The sequence below is a fragment of the Heterocephalus glaber genome, unplaced genomic scaffold, assembly GCF_053883595.1.
Source record: "Heterocephalus glaber isolate CG9 unplaced genomic scaffold, H.glaber_assembly_v1.0 deba00000347, whole genome shotgun sequence".
NCBI classification, from domain to species: Eukaryota; Metazoa; Chordata; class Mammalia; order Rodentia; family Bathyergidae; genus Heterocephalus; species Heterocephalus glaber.
The window spans coordinates 29,280,869-29,300,837 of record NW_028258143.1 but is presented as its reverse complement, the minus strand read 5'-3'; the positions used below and the strand labels follow the sequence as shown (position 1 = coordinate 29,300,837).

The 19,969-nt window shown below is 38.7% G+C and overlaps 1 protein-coding gene across 10 annotated transcripts in view; it reads left to right on the top strand.

The window, feature by feature from the left end:
* The window catches only part of Iws1 (interacts with SUPT6H, CTD assembly factor 1), a 39,777-nt gene that overhangs the window by 2,530 nt on the left and 17,278 nt on the right, over positions 1–19,969 (top strand). For 7 of the 10 annotated variants that reach the window (XR_002398233.2, XR_015446309.1, XR_015446310.1 and 4 more), the window contains 4 exons: positions 8,401–9,544; positions 11,046–11,232; positions 11,780–11,837; positions 18,910–19,007. Coding sequence is in view for 7 of the 10 variants with exons in the window: in XM_004835957.4 (XP_004836014.1) it covers positions 8,401–9,544; positions 11,046–11,232; positions 11,780–11,837; positions 18,910–19,007 (1,487 nt within the window). In the remaining 3 variants the exon portion in view is untranslated. Of the gene's footprint in view, positions 1–4,646; positions 4,768–8,400; positions 9,545–11,045; positions 11,233–11,779; positions 11,838–18,909; positions 19,008–19,969 lie in introns of all 10 variants that reach the window. The other 3 variants (XM_087198528.1, XM_021266322.2, XM_004835958.4) reach the window with 2 other exon arrangements.

The following is a 19,969-nucleotide window of genomic DNA, read 5'->3' as shown; positions in this document are numbered from 1 at the left end:
TCGAATTTCAAGTATTAGGCATCTTTTTAACAACACATAATCTATTTTGAAAATAACCTAGGCCTTTCAAATTTGACTGGGGTTCCCCATTCCAAATAATGTCTCATTGGAGCAGTGATCATTTGCAATCTGAAGAAAAGTTAAAATAGTTACAAGGTTATCACCTCTCAAACTTTATATCAAGAGTTGGCCTTCTTTGAACTGTTACAGTGCATATAATAAAGCAAGTGTAGTTTTAAGAGTTGCTTTTGTTTAATAATACAAAATAGATCTTATACATGTTAATATATTTGGCCTAATACATGATTTTTTTTTTTGGTACCGGGGATTGAACTCAGGACCTTGTGCTTGCGAGGCAGGTGGCGGTACCACTGAGCTAAATCCCTGGCCCCTATAATTTTTTTTTTTTTTTTTGTGGTACGGGGGATCGAACTCAGGACCTTGCACTTGCAAGGCAAGCGGCAGCACCACTGAGCTAAATCCCCGGCCTCCCTATAAATACTTTTGAAACTACGTAATGTACCTCCCTGTTATGTACAGCCTCTCCTACACAGTGTTAGCGAAATAAAATTGAGACATTTTTCAGTAAGTCAACATAAGTTTTTTAGTAGACACAAACTGAAACAAGTAAGAATGATAAAGATGGACAGATTTTCTAAGAACTGTATGTGTGTTATATTTTGCTTGATTACACATACACAGAAAATTGTGCAATTTTAAGTAGTAGATAGAATTCTGTCATGTCATTTTTATATTTATACATTTGTGTTATTAGGTATTAATACATTTATCATGTGCTTTTTGAGCACTTAATATGCATGGTGCTCTTTTGGTGCCTTGAACATATCAATGACTAAAAGTAAAAATCTTTCTCTTGGATTTATTTTGCAGTGGGTAGAGAAAGACATGCAGACTATACATGTTTTTAAAAGTTGTATAGTTTGTTAGAAGGTGACAAGTGCTGTGGACAAAGAAGAAAACTAGACGCCTGGGTTGTATCTCAGTGGTAGAGCCACCTATCTGGCATATTCGAGGCCCTGGCTTCAATCTCAGTACTGCTAAGAAGCAAAAAAGGGTGAGAATGTTGTCAGCTGCCAGGATGAAGGGGCTTCACTGTTGAATAGGGAAGTCTCTGTAGGCCTATCTGGAATCTGGCATTGGAGCGAAGGCAGGAAGGGAAGCAGGAAATAGCCATGTGGAAAGTGTCTGTAGGGGAGAACATTTGAGTCAAGGGCCCCAGGGTGGGAGTGTGCTTGAAGTATTAAAGGGCTCAATATGAGTTGGTCTTTCATCACTGTGACCAAGTCTCTGAGAAAAACAACTTAAAGATTTGGTTAACAGTTTCAGAAGTTTCAGTCCATAGCAATGCCAGCTCCATTGCTTTTAGGCCTGGGATGATGTAGACATATCTTAGTGGAGGAAAGCCCCTCACTTTGTGGCAGCCAAGGAGAGAGGGAAAGAGTCTGAGGAGAAGGGGCCTGGGACCAGGTTTCATTCCCTTCATGTAGGCCCCCACCGGTTTCTGTCAGCTGTCAGTTATGCCATTAAATTGTGATCTCATCAAGGGATTAACCCAATGATGGAGGTAGAGCCCTCAGGATCCAGGCCTGAACTTGCAGAAACGCTGTCCCTGAACCTGTGAACCTTTAGGAGGGCGTTTTAGACTTAAACCCGAGCAAGCACCAAGGAGTCAGCGCGGCTAGAGTGGAGTCTGTAAGGGACGAGAAGGTCAGAGAGCTAAACACAAGTGCAGCGATGGCTCATCCTGTGGTTATTTTGATGTCACTTCTCTGTTTATAGGCTCTTAGATATTTAGGCTAGATTCCAATATATTAATTATAGGAATTATTTGATAATATAAACATTATTACATTTGGTGTGTAATATTTCTACCTTGGAAGCAATATTAGTTTGATCAGTATCAGTTCGTGGTTTCTTGCCTCAGTTATACATAAATGTAATGTAGCTCAACTTTAGCTGCTTTTTGTAATAATAATGAATTCTAAATAAATGTCCATATTGTTGAAAAAATGGAAATTATATTAAAGTTTAAAGAAGAAAGTTAAAATCAACATACTCCTATCACAGAAATGACTGTTAATCTTTTGACTTATTTCTTCTACGTTTTAGGGCCGGGGATTTAGCTCTGGTTCTGCCGCACACCTCGAAAACGCAAGGTCCCAAGTTCGATCCCCAGTACCAAAACAAAACAGAACAAAAAAATACATGAGTCATAGAATGAAAATGACCTAAACAAATGATATATCTTCTATGTTTTAATTCTCCCCATGCATATAAAGTACTTTACATGTAAAGTATTTTAAGTTACTCAAGACTTTATTGTGTATATTTTATGTCTAGACTTAAGATTATGCCTTAAGTATTTCTCCATGGCATTAAAGAATCTCACTAAGTGTAATTTTAGTGGTTGCACGATATGGATGCAGCATCACACTCCTTCCTCTGTGAGCCTGGGGCTTGGTTCCAAAACTCTGTTGCCTGTGCCCAGGGGTTATCAAAAGTCAGGATACTCTAACCCCCTTACATAAAGTAGCATAAGGGCTAGGCTATAGCTCAGTGGTAGAGTGCACACTTAAATGGGTTAGGGCCTCAAAGCCCCAAACAGAAATAATTAAAATGGCGTAATATTTGCATATGACCTATGGGCATTCTCCTGTAGAATTTTAGTTATCTTCTAGGTGCTTATGCCTATACTACAATGAAAATTCGATGTAAGTAGTTGTGACACTGTATTGTCAGGGGAATAATAACAAGAAAAAATTGTTCTAGGGCCTATTACATAGTAGACTATACCCAGGTAAGATACTGTTTCTTCAGATACTTTCAATCTGAGATCTGTGCTTGGTTGAATACTTATTCAGCATTTCTTAAATTGTTAACTTTTAGGCTGTCAGGTCTCTTTTTCTTTGAGATTAAATTCCCTGCTTCCTGTGTTTAAATTCCTTGTTGCTCCTCAGTTCTGCTGTTGTGTATAACAGTGCCCTGGGCACAAATTGCTCTGTGTATTAATCTCATCAAATTCTGGCTGCTTTGAAGGAATGATAATCTGAGAACAGTGTTTGGTAGGTATTCTAACCTCAGGATGGCTCCTCCTAGCTGTCCCAGTCCTTGGTTCTTTCCTGCAAACTAGCTGGCTTGCAGTTTAATCTGTGTCTAGAATCCTTCCCAAAATGTTTTCCTCCATAACTTCCCCAATCTAGTTGCCAGTGAACTCATATTATTTAAGGAGAGATTAGGAGTTGTCTGGTTGTGGTCTTTTTTCTCCCAGCAAAATCTCTCACCCTGGGCTTAAGATAATGGCTAGTTTCTCCTTCAGCGACATCCCACCTCTAGAAGTTGCTGGGTGGGAATGAGATGCCAGCTGTTCTCCTGACATGGGTCACAAGCCGAGGTAAGGGTGACAAGAACCCTTGTATTCTCTGTGTGAGGCACCTGTTCTCAGTAGCGACCCCTTTCATTAAGTAAGGGCTGAGCTGAAGATGCGAGCACCCACCTCTGAAGTCCACTTGCCCAGGACTTAGACATCTGAAGGCAGAATGTCCAGATCTCCCAAGGAAGAACGACCTCAGGCTCAGAGTAGTGGAGATGGGGAGCCCTGTGTTTTGTCTGCAGTAGTCCGGAGAAGGGGTTCTGCCTTGCTGAGCTAGCTTTGAGGTTGGAAGGAGACAGTAATCTTGGTTCGAATACCAGAAACTAGCTCTTGTTTCTTTTGCCAAAATTTTATAGATATTTCTTCATTTTCTCTTTGCCCCTTAGGACCATTTCTAGAGGCTTAAGTAATCGTTGCTTTTGAATGATCTGTCACTATTTTCCTGGGGAGCAGGTCTAGAGAACTTGACATGCTGTGATACCAGAACTCCTCATTTGGCTTCATTTTTCTCTCTTGTTCCCTGACCATATTCACCTTCTCAGATCTCATAGGGACCAGTGTCCTTTGCTTATCTCTTGCCACAGTCTCTTTTGGACCTTGTGAATTCTTTAAACTCATGAGGCCTCCTGTCTGTGTATGCATTGGTCAGATCTCCAGGTCCTATCCTTGGCCTCCCAATCAAGACATGTCATGTTGCTTCCCAATCAAGACATTCTTCCAGGGCAGCTGTGGGTGCTTGAACATACCTGTATTACAGATTATTTTGCATTTTTGGTCCCTCAGGCATGAAATGAAATGCTAGTAACACATCCACCCCTGTCATGGACAACCCAAAATGGCCTCTTCACATTGTTTACTGCCACTTGGGTGAGGAGCCAGGGATACCCATCACATTGAGACCATGGAGGTTTGAGGAATTGAGAAAATTTCTAGCCATCACACAGTAGAATGTGGCAGAGCTTGAGTTTGGACCCCAGGCCTTTCTGACTCTAAAATCTGTGTTCTTAACTGTCACGTTCTGTTGCACCTAGACAGATGGAAGAGGCTTCAGGAGAGGAATATTTTTGCCAGGTTTAAAGTTATGAAAAGGACAAGGTAAAGATCAGAGCATCTAGGCAAATGGAACAACATTTGTAAATGCATGGATGAAGCTAACTGAAATCAGTACTTCCAGATTGCTGGAATAGGATTTTTTAAATGTGGTCAGTCATGTAGATCACTTGTCAAAATGAAAATTCTTTGACTCATTCCCCAGATCTAATGAAATTGGTATCTGGAGGTGAGAAGCTTTCACCAAAGCTCCTCAAGAGATTCCTGGGAACTTTGGATGTATCTTTTATTAATGTTGCTGAGCTGGCAGAAATGAGTCTGGAGAGGTAGGCAAGATTTGACTTTTTGTAAATCTTAAGCATTCATTATATAGACTCTTTCTTCCCAGTACTCATTAGGAGTGTTTTTCACTCTGTGTAGCTTCATTTTAGGTGTGTTCTAATAAAAATGGAGTTTCTCTTGAGCAGCTGCCCAAGTACTACAGTGGATTAACAACATTGTATTATTTTGTTGTTGGTTTTCTCAGATTCTTTCTTTCTTTTTTAAACTTGTATTTATTTATTTTGTGTTGCTGCGAACATCTCACACATGCTAGGCAAGTGTGTTACCACGGAGATATATCCCCAGCCTCTCTCAGCTTCTTTCCTGCATTGACAAATTCCAGTAGAGGGATGTTAAGATTTTCTGGATGTAGGATCAGGTGAAACATGTTTTTCAAAATTGTCCTATAGTTATTTCCTCATGGAATTTACTGTGTAACTTACTGTTTGTTCAGTGTTTTACTAATTTATAATGTTAAGGTTGTATACAATTTCAGTTGTTTTGAGTTTGACATTTCTGATGGGTGAAGAAAAACAAGTATCTTGTTTGACAGTTTTTAGACTACTTTGAAATGTCCAAATTAACGTTTACCACAGTTTTAATATTTGCTTTTTGGTTTAACAATGTCAGTTAGAGGGCTGGGGATGTAGCTTAGTGGTGCCCCACCTGCTTCATAAGTGTAAGGTCCTGAGTTTAATCCCTGGTACTGGGACAAAAAAAGAATATCAGTTATTTCTCTGTGTATTGTGGCCTTGGTCTGGAAAAGAGTTGTATGCTAAATTAAACAAGATTTTTCCTTACAATGGGTAACCAGTAGTACTTTACAACTGCAGTGTAAAGTGAGGTGTGAGGCGTTATAGACATTTCTAAAGCCTCAGTATGTTCTGTTTTTCTGACAGTGCCAACCAGAGTGTTTCTTGTGTTATTAAAAAAATACCATTTCACTTGCACTTTCTACTGTATGTTGTGCTTATTATTTGACTTCTAAAAACTTGTATTCCAAATTTACAATTTAATTGCCAAAACTGGCCTGAAACTTTTGAATATTATAACTTTGAATTAGCTGTATAATTTATAACGTATTTTTCCCAAGTTCTGTGTCATTGGCTATTTATCTTCTCGCTTGAGTCTGTTGACTAGCACTTTCTTGCCTCACTGATTTCTCCCTGTGTTGCCACATGATACCCAGGCTCTTGTGAAACTCCTTTAAAGTTGATGGAAATCCATAAGTTTTACAATTGTTTTCATATGTAATGTCCTTGTACTGTTTGTTTTGCAGTGCATACATTGTGTGTCAGGATATCCAGGATAGAGGGTTGTCTGTAAGTTCTAGGGCCCTTGTCCAGTGATGGTATCTCTGTGCTTTGGGAGTGGCTCCCAGTGCTGCCTTCTACTTTGGCCTTTGAGTTACATCTGAAACTGTGTTGGCCAACTAGGTCACCTCCCCTAGACATTTAAAAGTTAGATTTTAGACAGTGAAGTAGCATGATTAGAGCTGAGTCATGTTATTGATAGTATTCTAGTGAAAAGATCTGGAGTTCCCTTTTCTGAGTTCTCTGAGCTGCCCAGATTCTTACTTTCTATTAGTCATTTTTCTCATTTTGGTTCTGAAGATCATTCCTGTTTCTGGACCTAACCATGATGGTTACCGTTTGCAGCTAAAATAAGTTGACTCACGCATAAACAAGTTATATGAGGTGTGTGCCATGAAAAGCTTTCCAAAGGCCAGTTTGCACTTTCCATTTTGCCTTCTTCTGGTTCCTTCTCCATCCTAATTAACTATGTAGTCATCACAAACTAAGTGGAGAAATACCTGTGGTCTTCACACCTTTTACAATTCGGTTTCATAAATACACTCATTTCCTATAGGTTTTCAAAATGCCGTGTACAGACTTTCATAATAGTATGTATACTATTGTATCAGTGGGTTTATGGTATGTTTGGCTGGTTTCTCATTAGATAATAGCTCCTCAGGGTCAGGCACTGAGAAACATACTTAGCTTTGATTGTTAGTGCCTTGCACACAGTAGACCTTACACATGCTTATGGAATTAATTATTCCTTACTTTATATTATTTCTACTTTTTTATTATCATCCATTCAGTAAGTACTTTATTGTGAATATATGTGGCTGGAAACCATTCTATGCTCTAGGCATATCTTAGTGAAGAAAATAAACCCAATACTACCTGTGTTCTTAGAGCTTACATTCTAGATAAATTTTTCATCTACATTCTTTTAAGTTAGGAAGTATGGCTAAAGTAAACCTTGAGTATATGGAGTATTGCACTATACTGGCAAGATTCTGTGTTCTCCCTCCTATGCTGATGCCACACTTAATAGGTAAATACCACTTTCACTGGGATAGTAGGTATGTGACAGGGAGTCTAGTACCATGCTGAGTGAGAAGTCAAGAAAATGCCCTTGGGAATTTTGAAATTTTTATGATTTTGGTGAGTTCATATTTCAGTTAATTTATATAGCAATTGTTTCTTTGGCATGCTGTGTTGTCACAGTAATAAAAACAAACTTTGCTTTGTAGGCTTGCTTATGTGGTCTTTAAAGTTGTAAACACAGCGTACTCAGTCTTTAAATGAGCCCAAGGAAGTTGAAGAATCAGTTTTATGAAAATATCTTCGTGCCATTTTTTCTTGTCATTGAATTCTCTCATCACTTAACTGTTCATAGTGTGATGACGGGCATATTTGTTATTAGAGACTCTGATTCTTGAATATTAGTCTGTGCTAAGTCCATGTATCCTCAGTCATATGTTCTCAAGAAATATTTGGCTCAGTAGGTTTTTTAAGACAGAACATTCAAACACAGAAATACTTTGTGTTTCTGTAGAGATTCTAGAGATTTTCTAAATCCTAAAATACTTGTTACTGGTATTTTGATGTGTTTAGTTTCGTATATCTTTTCTGTATTTTTATATAGCATGTGTTTGTTAAGTTTGTGCCCTGGAGCATGTTTTCAAAGTAGTTATTTCAGGTTACATTATGTGTTAGTTTAGATTAATCATGTTCTCCCTAAAACTAAGCTTTTGTTCCAGAGGTAGAAGGTGTGTAACTGTGACTATGCAAAGCCTGTTTTCTTACATGAAGTAATGTTGTGAGGAAACAATGTACATGAGAGCACAAAATACTATGAGCTCCTAATAAATGCTTAGAAAATGGTAACTCCTCCTTTCCTTGTTTAGATTCTCATTGGAGAATGTGTATTATTTGACCTTTTAATACAATTAAGTTTTATGATCTTTTTCCCTAAAATAAAACCCAAGAATGCTTATATGTAAAAGAACTTTGTTACACTAATCTGAAAAATAGGATTTTGGGAACTAGAATTATATGAGGAAGTTAGGAATTCATTCTTTCCTTTTTTAAAAAATCTAGCTCTTCAGAATTAACCTCATGCTGTACAGATTAGTTTTAGTTATCTTTCCTCTTTCAGATGTTCACACTATGTATAGTAAGCCATTTCACAGATTGGCCTCTAAAGTGGGATGTTTCTCTATAGGTATGGGATAAGAATTACACATTTAAGTGTATATATTCCTACATTTAAAGAATTGTTGAAAAATTTAAACATTTGACTATCAAATTTGTTTTGCGTGGTGCTAAGGTGTTCTTTTTTTTCAGAATGAACGTAGCGATCCAGAAGATGGTCTCATCAAAAGACATCACATGACAGACTCTGAGAATGATGAGCCCTCAAATCTTAATGCTAGTGACTCTGAAAGTGAGGAGCTTCACAGGCCCAAGGACAGTGACTCTGAGTCTGAGGAGCGGGCAGAGCCTCCTGTGAGTGATTCTGAAAATGAGGATGCCAATCAGCACGGGAGTGACTCAGAGAGTGAGGAGACCCAGAAATTACCTGGGAGTGACTCTGAAAATGAGGAGCTGCTTAATGGACATGCAAGTGACTCTGAAAATGAAGAGGTTCAAAAGCATGCTGCCAGTGACTCAGAGATAGAAGAGGTCCAGAAGAGTCCCACCAGTGACTCTGAGACTGAGGCTCTAAAACCTCAAGGCACTGACTCTGAGAGTGAGGAGCTGCCACAGCACCAGGCCAGTGACTCGGAAAACGAGGAGGCCCCCAAACCACAAATGAGTGATTCAGAAAGTGAGGAGCTTCCTAAGCCTCGGGTCAGTGACTCAGAAAGTGAGGAACCCCCGAGGCACCAGGCCAGTGACTCAGAAAATGAGGAGCTCTCCAAACCCCGGATAAGTGACTCAGAAAGTGAGGACCCTCCAAGACACCAGGCCAGTGACTCAGAAAATGAAGAGCTCCCCAAGCCCCGAGTTAGTGACTCTGAAAGTGAAGACCCCCCAAGGCACCAGGCCAGTGACTCAGAAAATGAGGAGCTCCCCAAGCCCCAAATTAGTGACTCGGAAAGTGAGGAACCCCCAAGGCACCAGGCCAGTGACTCAGAAAATGAGGAGCTCCCCAAACCACAAGTCAGCGACTCTGAGAATGAGGAGCCTCAGAAGGGACCGGCTAGTGACTCTGAAGCTGAGGACGCTGCCCCCCTCAAACAGAAGCCACAGTCAGATGATGACAGTGACGGGGAGAATAAGGGAGCGGATGCAGAGGTTCAGAATGACTCCTACTCAGATAGCCATACAGCCAGAAAAAAGTTTCACAGTTCTGACAGCGAGGACGAAGTGCCCAAAAGGCAGAAAATGGACAGTGATGAAGATGAAGAAAAAGAAGACGAGGAAGAAAGAGTAGCAAAGCGGAAAGCCGCTGTGCTTTCTGATAGTGAAGATGAAGAAAGAGCCTGTAAGGGTTATTTTGGGTAGCTTTCCTTATTGCCCAAGCTTTTAGCTATGTCCTTTTCTGTTATGTTAGATCCATATTCTTCACTTGATACTCTCTATTCCTGGTTCTCATTGCCTGAGCTTATTTAAACACCCTTTGACATGTTCTGGCAGCATCTGTTACCTTTTGGCTGGTCAGAGTGATAAGGTAGACTGAGTGTAAGACTTAGATTGTCTTTACCAGAAAGGGGAATGTTCCAGAGAAATGAGTTCACGCGAAAACCCAAGTGTTTCAAGAGTTGGCTGTGGGTCTCTAATGGCTGGTTCAGTAGGTTCCCACCAGATAGTAACTGAGGCTCCGTGGGTATTTCTCTTTGTTTGTTAAACACCATTGAGTACCCAGATAGTGGGAGGTTTGGAAGAGATTGTCTACAGGGTATTCCAGCCTTGGCTACCTGAGACCCCATTTTCACAGGTAGTAATTTTACTTGATTACTTTCTTGTGAAACTTGACGTCTTTGGAAAAAAACATTCCATAATAACTTGACAGTTACAGGAGGAGAAGGTTAAAAGAGTCTCACACATACTGTCAGTTTATCAAGAAGGATGAGAAATGTTAAACTGATAAGCAATAATTAAGAAACATGAATAGTCCTAGAAAGGAATAGCCAGTCTCTTTTTCCCCTCTTTGGTTTTTTTGAGTTGGAGTCTCACTATGTGGTTCAGTCTGGCCATGAACTCACTGTGTAGCCCAGGCTGATGTCGAACTCGTGGCGATCCTCATGCCTTATTAGTTGTAATACTAGCCAGTGTGAAAACGATGCCAGTTGCTATCCTTACTTGCTGACCTTAAAAGGAAAGGTGATTTTTAATACCAGCTTTATAATGATGATTTCTTTCTTCATCTTTTGACCATTTTTTTCCTAAGCAAAATAACACAGTTTGTAAGATGACTCTGAATGTGAGGTATTTGGGAGGTTTTGTTTTTGTTTTTGCAGTACTGAGGGTTGAATGCAGGACCTTGGGCATACTAAGCAAGCTCTACCACTGAGCTACACTTACTGCTAGTTCTTTCTTTCTTTTTTTTTTTTTTTGGTACTGGGGATCGAACTCGAGTCCTTGCACTTGCACAACAGGCGGCGAAACCACTGAGCTAAATCCCCGGCCCTCTTTCTTTTTTATTTATTTTCACTTTTTAACCATGTGTTAGGAGATCCTTTGTTTTTTGTTTCTTTTTTTTTCAGTGTCACAATACTGACACCTGAGAGCACCCATTATGTTTGTTTGTTTGTTTATTTATTTATTTATTTATTTATTGAGACAGAGTCTTTTCGTGATGTAGTTCAGGCTGACCTTGAACTCACTGTGTAGCCCAGGCTGGCCTCAAACTCCTGGCAATCCTCCTCCTTCAGCCTCCTGAGTACTAGAATTACAGGCATGTGCCACCACACCCGGCTTCATTATTTTTAGTAGTAGAATGACCATGACAGAGTAAGATTAATGATGATTTTCTTCCTCAAAAGCAGCAAAGAAGAGTCGTGTTGCCTCTGACGCTGATGACTCTGACAGTGATGTTGTGTCAGACAAGTCAAGCAAAAGAGAGAAGACTGTAGCATCAGACAGCGAAGAAGGAGGGAAAGAATTGTCTGATAAGAAAAATGAAGAGAAGGATCTGTTTGGCAGTGATAGTGAGTCGGGCAATGATGAAGAGTAAGTGACAGTATAATGTAACTTTTCTAGTTATTAGGTAGTATGGAGTGTTTGTCTTGCAAAATTTTTAAACTTGCATAAAGATTTCATGATGAGATACTGCCTAATTTCATGACTTTGGAAATTAGGATTTTAGTTCCTGAGCTACCTGTACACATACTATATATACATGGTTGGATCCCAAAAATAAGATAGTAAATGAAGAAAGCAGAGAGCACAGAGACATATGATTCTATTTATGTAAAGTTTAAGAACAGCCGAAACTAATTTGTGATGATGGGAATCAGAGTACTGATTGCTCCCAGGATGTTGATGTAGGGGGACTGACTAGAAGGGTGGATGGGGAACTTTCTGGGGAGATGGGATTGTTTTGCATGTTGATAGGGGTATGGGTTAAATGAATGCATAAATTCTTAAAGCCCATTGAATTGGACACTTTTAAGATATGCAAATTTTACTATGTATAAATTATACCCTATTAAAAAATGATTTCTCTGCAAATGGGGAAAAAGCAGATTAATGCTTTTATAATTTGTTTCTTTTCTAGAAATCTTATTGCAGACATATTTGGAGAATCTGGTGATGAAGAAGAAGAAGAATTCACAGTAAGTATGATGGAAATACTTTAACTGCTTTTTTTTCTATTTTATGGTAGTAGTTATCTATTACACTATTACAATAAGTAGGAATAAATCACTATGATGTATTCAGGAGAAAAATCCAGAAGAAAATGATTCAGAAAGTGAAATAGTAAAACACAAAATGAAATGAAAAGACATGAAAGTACCAATTGAGATAGTGGGGTGAAGGAATACTTTAAGAGGCAAAGGCTGGGCCTGAGATTTAGCTCAGTGGTTCTGCTGCCTGCCTCGCAAGCATAAGGTCCTGAGTTCGATCCCCGGGACCAAAAAAAGAGAGACAGGCACTATGCTAAAAATTAGAGTCACAGTAGTTGTGGAGCTTCTCCTTTTGCCATTGGCAGTTTAGGTATTTTGGATTAAACAGACAACTAGAAAAACATTTGGAAATCATCATCTAAGGAACAAAGTAGCAAGGAATTACTAAGGCAGCAGATAGAAACCTGGAAAGGTAACAGCAGTTGAGACTGCTTTTTCTTCAGGAGTGTTTGCCCCACTGCAAACCAGGCCTTAAGAACAAAATTTAGATCTGGCACTCTGCTCAGCGCAACTAGCCAGCACAAGCCGGTGAGACAAGCAGTGTGAAGCTCCCCAGCTCCCATCCCGGGCCCTGCCCACACCACGGTGAGGTCCTAGGCGAGGCTTGGAGCTCCGTTCCCATCCGGCACTCAGCTTAGCCCCGTGGATGCCTCCAAGGCCCACTTCCACCCCCACCCCCACCCCGCCTCTGGCCTTCCGGCTCTTCTGCTACCTGGTCCCACACTACAGAGGCACAGGGGATTATAAAGGCCCTTGTCCTGAGCACCACAAGATAGAGCAGAAGTTAGTAACAGAAAGAGGGCTTCTCAGGCTCCTTGATGAAAACTGAAGCTCAGCGGAAAAATAAAGAAAATCTCTATAATAAAGGCACACCATACCACCGTACTTGGTAAGTTGGAGGGATCATCACCTGGGACCATTACCTCCCATCAAAACCTGCATTATCTTCAGGGGAAGGGCAACTGGAACCTGCAGTAGAACTTTGCAGAGTTCAACCCTGCAGGAGGACAGGGAGCTCAACTTGGGACTAGCAGCTAGAAATCTGCCTGAATCTCACAGGTCTGCTGCTGGCTTGCTGAGACTCATTGACTCGTATACGCACATGGATGCCTATGTTGCCTACTGTGACAGCAGAGACATACCCTGAAGGAGGCCCATCATTTTTATTTTTTGGTATTTGCAAAAAAGGAAAAAAAATTTTCTTTTCCTCTTATTTTTAATTCTTAGTGTTTACTTTTTTCTACTCTTTTCAAATTTTTACTTTTCTTTCTTTTGTAATAGCTAAAGCTTGGCAACAGCCCAAGTGCCCATCAACTGGAAACTGGATAAAGAAGATGTGGTTTTTTTTATAAATGGAGTATTACTCAGCCATAAAGAATGAAAAACTAGAGACATTTATAGCTAAATGAATGCATATTGAGGCCATACTCTTAAGTAAAATAAATAGGACACACGTGTAAATACTGAAAAGTTTCTCTAGTGTGAGAAACTGAAAGTGTAAATAAGGATGAAAATGATTAAAATGAATAATTGATAATTTGAAATAGAAAGAAAAGGTCCAAAGGTGTAGGGGTGGTGGGAGTGGAAGGGGAAAGAGAAGAAGGGAAATGAAAAATTATGAGGAAGAAAAAAAAAAATGGAAACAAAGTATATGTAAATAGGGAAGGGTGGAGAGGGTGAAGGGCGCATAGGTAATGGGGGAAAAAATAACTAATATATGTTCAGGTACAAGCACCCATTGATAAATGTAAATGTATTGTATACCTAAAATGTACCAATAAATTAAAAAAAAAAAAAAAAAGAACAAAATTTAAAGTTCCAGGCCTGGGGAGGTTAGAAGACCCTGAAAACCCCATGCTGTAGATTGGGACTCCAAGAGCAGCACCAAAGGATTAAGAGTGAACTGAAGAAAAATAGCCTTTGCTTGAGTTTTAGGTCAACTTGAGTCATCTAGAAGGCTAGTAAATCTTAGCTCAGAAATCAGATTTTAATGATTCAGGTTTTTCATATATACAATACAGTATTCAGTGAAAGATAAAAGGAAACAATAGTAACTGAAGACAATAAAAATAGACCCAGGGTTGGGCTGGGGATTTAGCTCAGTGGTTCCGCCGCCTGCCTCGAAAGCGCAAGGACTGGAGTTTGATTCCCGGTATCAAAAAAAAAAAATAGACCCAGGGGCTTTTAATACAGGAATTTCAGACACAACCTTAAAAATATGTTCAAGGAGAAAAAAAAGAAAAATTTCATCAGAGCAAAGCATACTTAGAAGGACAAGACAGATCTAGGAAAGACCCAAGTAAAAGCCAGGCATGGTGGCACATGCCTGTAATCCCAGCACTCTGGAGACTGAGGCAGGAGGATTGCAGAGAGTTCAAGGCCACCGTGGGCTACACAGTGAATTCAAGGCCAACCTGAACTCCATAGTGAGACCCTGTCTCAAAAACCAAAACCAAAAATATAAAAACAAGAAACAAGTAGAAGTTTCAGAACTACAATATGTAATAGCTAAAATTAAAAATTCAACAAATGAGTTTAACAAGAAACATATTTCAAAAGAGAGTTGGTAAACTGTAAGATAAGTTACAAGGAAATATCTACAATGAAGAATTGAGATATATTATTGGAAATGTAAAAAAACAAAAGACATAGTTCTTGATAAAGTTTAACATAACCAATTGGAGTACCAGTAGAGAAGGAAAAACATATAATTGAAGCAGTGTTTACAGAAATAATACAAAAAACTATATACTATGAAAGTCCTACAAATTGCATGCAGGGTAAATACAGTAAAAAGAAATCTATATCTGAGAACATTACAGTAAAACTTGAGTAGATCAAAGAAAATGAGAAAGTCTTAAAAGCAATAACAGTAAAAAAGAATTAAAACATTAAGGAAAGCAACAACCAGCTGGGTAGGGTAGCGGAATCCTCTAGTCTAGTCTAGGATGGGGTTGTAGCCTGTGTACTGGTAGAGCCTACTTGGCTTCAGTCCCCTATAGAGTAAATGAATGAATGAGTGCATGCCTGCATGCATGGAAGCAGCAACTAGACTAATAGCCAACTTTTCAGCAGAAACAGTAGAATCCAATAGCTGTGAAGTTAAAAAATCTGTTATATCCAGCAGAAGTGCTTCTTAGGAATAAGTGTGAAATAAAAGAGGGAATGAATTAACAATATATTAACTAAAGGAAGAACCTAAAGAAATTAACAGGAAGAAAATGATCTCAAGTAGAAGGTGGGAGATGTAAAAAGGAAGAAAAATGAAAATGAAAAAGTATGTGGCTTAGTCTCAACATTGACTGAAGAAAACAAATTTATGTCTGGTGCATTTTAAAATATAGAATTAAAATGTGACAGCAGTAACAAGCTGAGAATATATATGGAATTGCAGAGTTTGTAGGTCTTTGCAAATGAATGGAAATGTACACTAGTAGACTTTGGGAGAAATAATGGAATAATATAAGCTAATCAGGGGCCGGGGATTTAGCTCTGGTTCTGCCGTCTGCCTTGCAAGCGCAAGGTCCCAAGTTTGATCCCCAGTACTACAAAAAAAAAAAGCTAATCAATCCAAAAGGATGCAGGAAAAGAGGAAAGAAATGTAGAGTAGAGAGCAGTTATAAAGTAGCATGTAGTAATGATACAGACTTAACCTTTGATAATATCAGATATTAATAAAACGTAAATATATTAAATGTTAGGGCCGGGGATTTAGCTCAGTGGCACCACGCCTGCCTTGCAAGTACAAGGTCCTGAGTTTGATCCTTGTACCACACCAAAAAAAAAAAAAAACTCTAATAAAGGACAAAGATGATCAAGACAGGATTTTAAAACCAATTATACATTGCAAGAGAATCATCTGACATGAATATTGAAAATAAAAGTAAGAAAAGATGCTCCAAATCAACACTTAGCAAAAGAAAATCGGGCTGGGGATTTATCTCAGTGGCAACGCACCTGTCTCGCAGGCGCAGGGTCCTGAGTTCATCCCCAGTACCAAAAAAAAAAGAAAATATAGCTACATTTAGTCAGAGAGGTGGACTTAAGGCAGAAAACATTACTTCTGTGAGCTTGATAATATGGCTCTAAATATCTACAAAACTGCAAAGAGAAATGGGCAAATCCATGAACAAAGAGGAATGTAACTAACAGAACAAACAGCCCAAAAAGCCACAGGAAATTTTTCTGTATATAATCTGGATATGGACCCTTTAACAAGATCTTCCATTTGTTTGCCTACTTCATCCATTAGTTTGGTACTAGGGATGAACTCAGGACCTTGTATGCACTAGGCAAGTACTCTTGATGAGCTACATCCCATTCCCAGCCCACCTTTTCTCTCTCCCTGTTTTTTGTTTGTTTGTTTGTTTGTTTGTTTTGAGACAGTCTCACTATGTAATTCAGTCTGGCTTTGAACTTACTATGTAGTCCAGGCTGGCCTCAAACTTGTGACAGTCTTCCTGCTTTAGCCTCCCAAATGCTGGGATTATAGGCGTGTACCACCACCCTTTCTTTTTTTTTTTGATACCTGGGGATCAAACTCAGAACCTTGTGCTTGCAAGGCAGGCACCCGCTGAGCTAAATCCCTGGCCCCACCGTTTCTTAATGGAACCTTTCGATGAATAAAATTTTGGCCTATCCCCAAGGTCATGAAGATTTTCTAACAGGTTATCTTCTAGAAAGTTATTTTTTACTTTTCATATCTGTACAGTCCACCTAGAATTGGTTTTTGATTTGAAGTAGAAGTTAAAATCATTATATAAACACACCCAGTTTGGAATATGTGGTTTACCTAGCACAGTTTATTGAAATGATCATTCTTGGGCTGGGGATTTTTCGCTCAGTGGTTCTGGTGCCTGCCTCGAAAGTACAAGGTCCTGAGTTTGATCCCCAGTACCAACAAAAAAAAATGATCATTCTTTCCTAGTACTCAGTGTTTCCATCTCTCTCATAAGTTAATTACATATTTTCCATACTGTTTCTGTACCATCTTCTCAGTTCTGTTGGTCTCTATCGTTGTACTTTTAGCACATTATTAGTTCTGAATAATTGGTCATGTCCTCAAACCTTGTTAATAATCAGCATTTCTTTGGCTTTTCTTGGTTCTTTGCATTTCCACATATATTTTAAACTAAGTTTTTCCAAAAAGTAGGAAGTACAGTTAATATTTTCTGAATCCAGTGCAATGAAATTAAAAATAACAATTAATAAAACATCTTGCCACTAGGAAATTTTGACGCCTTGTTAAAATGGTTCTTGATGGTTGGGGATTTAGCTCAGTGGTTCTGCCACCTGCCTCACAAGTGCAAATTCCTGAGTTCCATCCCCAGTACAAAAAAAAAAAATAGTTCTTGAGTCAGAAGAGAAATCAAGTTAGTTTATGAAAGCAAAAGTGAAAGTAGATGGGGCCCAGGGATTTAGCTCAGTGGTTCTGCTGCCTGCCTCAAAAGTGCAAGGTCCCAAGTTCAATCCCCGGTACCAAAAAAAAAAAGTGAAAGTAGATGAATTGGGAATTTAATTCAAAGTAGTAAAAAAGTAACAAAGCTAAGGAAAATACTAAGAAATAATTCATTTAACAATTTTTGAAAGACTGTATGCCACAGACATCAGCTACTGCCCTAATGTAGTTCACTCATACAGCATTACAGAACAACAGTAAGATGTATTTATCTAGTTTAGAGAGTTAACGTCACCTTGCTGTAGTTTAGTTTACTGAGAAAAAGAACATACTAAGGTGAACCATTAAGGCATCTTGAAGTATGAGAGCTTCTAACAAAAATGAGAAGCTGTACTGAAAAGACTGGCCATTTCATTTCCATAAAAATGGAAAGTAGAATTCATAGAGAAATATCAGAGACCTCTGCAGTAGGTTCTCATCTGCTCAGTGCTACGGCGCAAGGCTAAGAAAAAAAACTAAAAAGACAGAACTAAAGAGACAGAGATACCAGGGAGCCAAGATGGCTGATGCTGCTTAATCACCAAAAGCACTGGTCAGACCAAGCCACTCATTTTTATTGGTGATCAGTTGAGGTAAAGGCAAACTATGTGCGAGGACATGCAGTCATGCAGTTTCTGTGGAAACTAATGCAGGCAAGGTTTGTAAAGGAAAAGGACAAAGCACTCTTAAATTAGGAACAGAATAGATAAAATATGGTTATAATTAAATCCTTGTCCTAATCAAGAAGATTTTAATTGGAACAGAATTTGGGTGTGAGTTACTTTGACCTTGGCACTTTGGCCTCAGCCAGACTCACTTTTCAAAATAAGCCAATTGAGGGGTTAACTCTTTATAGCCTGTACTGCTTACAGCCTGCTTTGGACATAATCAATATTGCGGTCCCCTACAGAGAAAGGATTACAAATGGCTTCTTAAACATGAAAAAAGTCCCAATTCAGTCATAATAAGAGAATGAAAATAAAACCATACTGAAAAGCTTTTTGTGTTTTGGTCCAGAGATTGGTGGATATCAGTGTTTGATAACCTGCTGTATGAGGAGATTAGGGAAGCATACGCTGACATTTTGCTGGAAGGATGGATAATTGGCATAACATCTGTGGAAGACAGTGTGGCAAATATGTCTAAGAATTTCAGATACGCATAACAATGGCAGGCAAATGTGTTAAGCAAATTATTGTCACAGCCCTATCTGGTGAAATAACCCAAAGCCTTAAAAAGAATGAGGATACTTCATGCTGATATGGATTGGTGTGTACATTTTCTTGTTAATTTTGGGAAGTGCAGAGCAATGTCTCATACCCTCTGTGAATAATCTATTCATATACTAAAAGATACTAAATATATAGGCAGAAATACTTATATAAAAAGACTGTTTTTGGAAGGAAATAAGAAAACTAGTAACACTAATGGCTAGGGAGGGAGTTTTTGCTACATCCTTTTTGATACCTATTTTTGTTCTTTGTGGATACATTGCAAAAAATTAAGAGTAGTTTACAGAAGAAAAATCTGTAAGGGGGATGTAATAACTAACTCTGTCTTTAGGGTTTTAATCAAGAAGATTTGGAAGAAGAAAAAGGTGAAACACAGGTGAAAGAAGTAGAAGATTCAGATTCTGATGATAACATCAAGAGAGGCAAGCAGTAAGTTTTGATATTTGTTTTTTAAGGAATTTGTTTAAAGGAAGCTAAATAAATGAAGGTAGAAACTTAAACTTTATGGTTTCATTTTGATTTCTAAATTTAGGAAAACATCTGTTCCATTTTTCTCTATCTTCAGTGTATATGCTGTTGTCAGTGAATTATTTATTATTTGCCTGTGCTTAGATGTCCTAATTTGTGATGTTACTTTTATATGACATCAGACTCTTAATTTATGTCTCACCAAGCAACTCTTCCAAAAAAAAAAACTTTAAAAATATGTTTGTTTTAGAGAAAGCTGATTTTGAGGGGGAAGGAAATAATTCTGAAGTCTTAACAACTGAGTATGTGATCGTATTGTACTCACATATTCTAGAATTAAGCTGAGTTTGGCAGTACAGTACTTAGAAATTTAAATTTATACAAATAGTGTCAGAGAGTGAGTCAACTTCTTTTTTTTTTTTGGTACCGGAAATCGAACTCAGGACCTTGTGCTTTCAAGGCAGGTGCTGGAATCACTGAGCTAAATCCCCTGCCCCAACTTCCTCTTTTAAGTGTGACTTAAAAGCTATAAATGTCTGAGATTCTTAATAAGCCTATATAAATTTTCATCTTTTATCTCAGTGTCATTGTTGTGAGTTGTTCTCTTATCATGAAAAAGCAATAGTTGTTTTTTTTTTCTGCTTAAGCAGTATAAGATAGAAACATACAGGGCCAGGGGTTTAGCTCAGTGGTTCTGCAGCCTGCCTTGCAAGCGCAAGGTCCCGAGTTCAATCCCCAGTACCAAAAAAAAAAAAAGATAGAAACATACAAATAATTACTTGAACACCTATTCCAAAAAAAGGCAATGCATCTACAGCTGAATGAAAACTTGAAATGTTTCTTCTCAAAGCTGATAGATGCAAGTGTGAGGTGGTTAAGGCTGTTGGTGATTAATGTATAGCCCATGGGGTAGAACAGAAGGT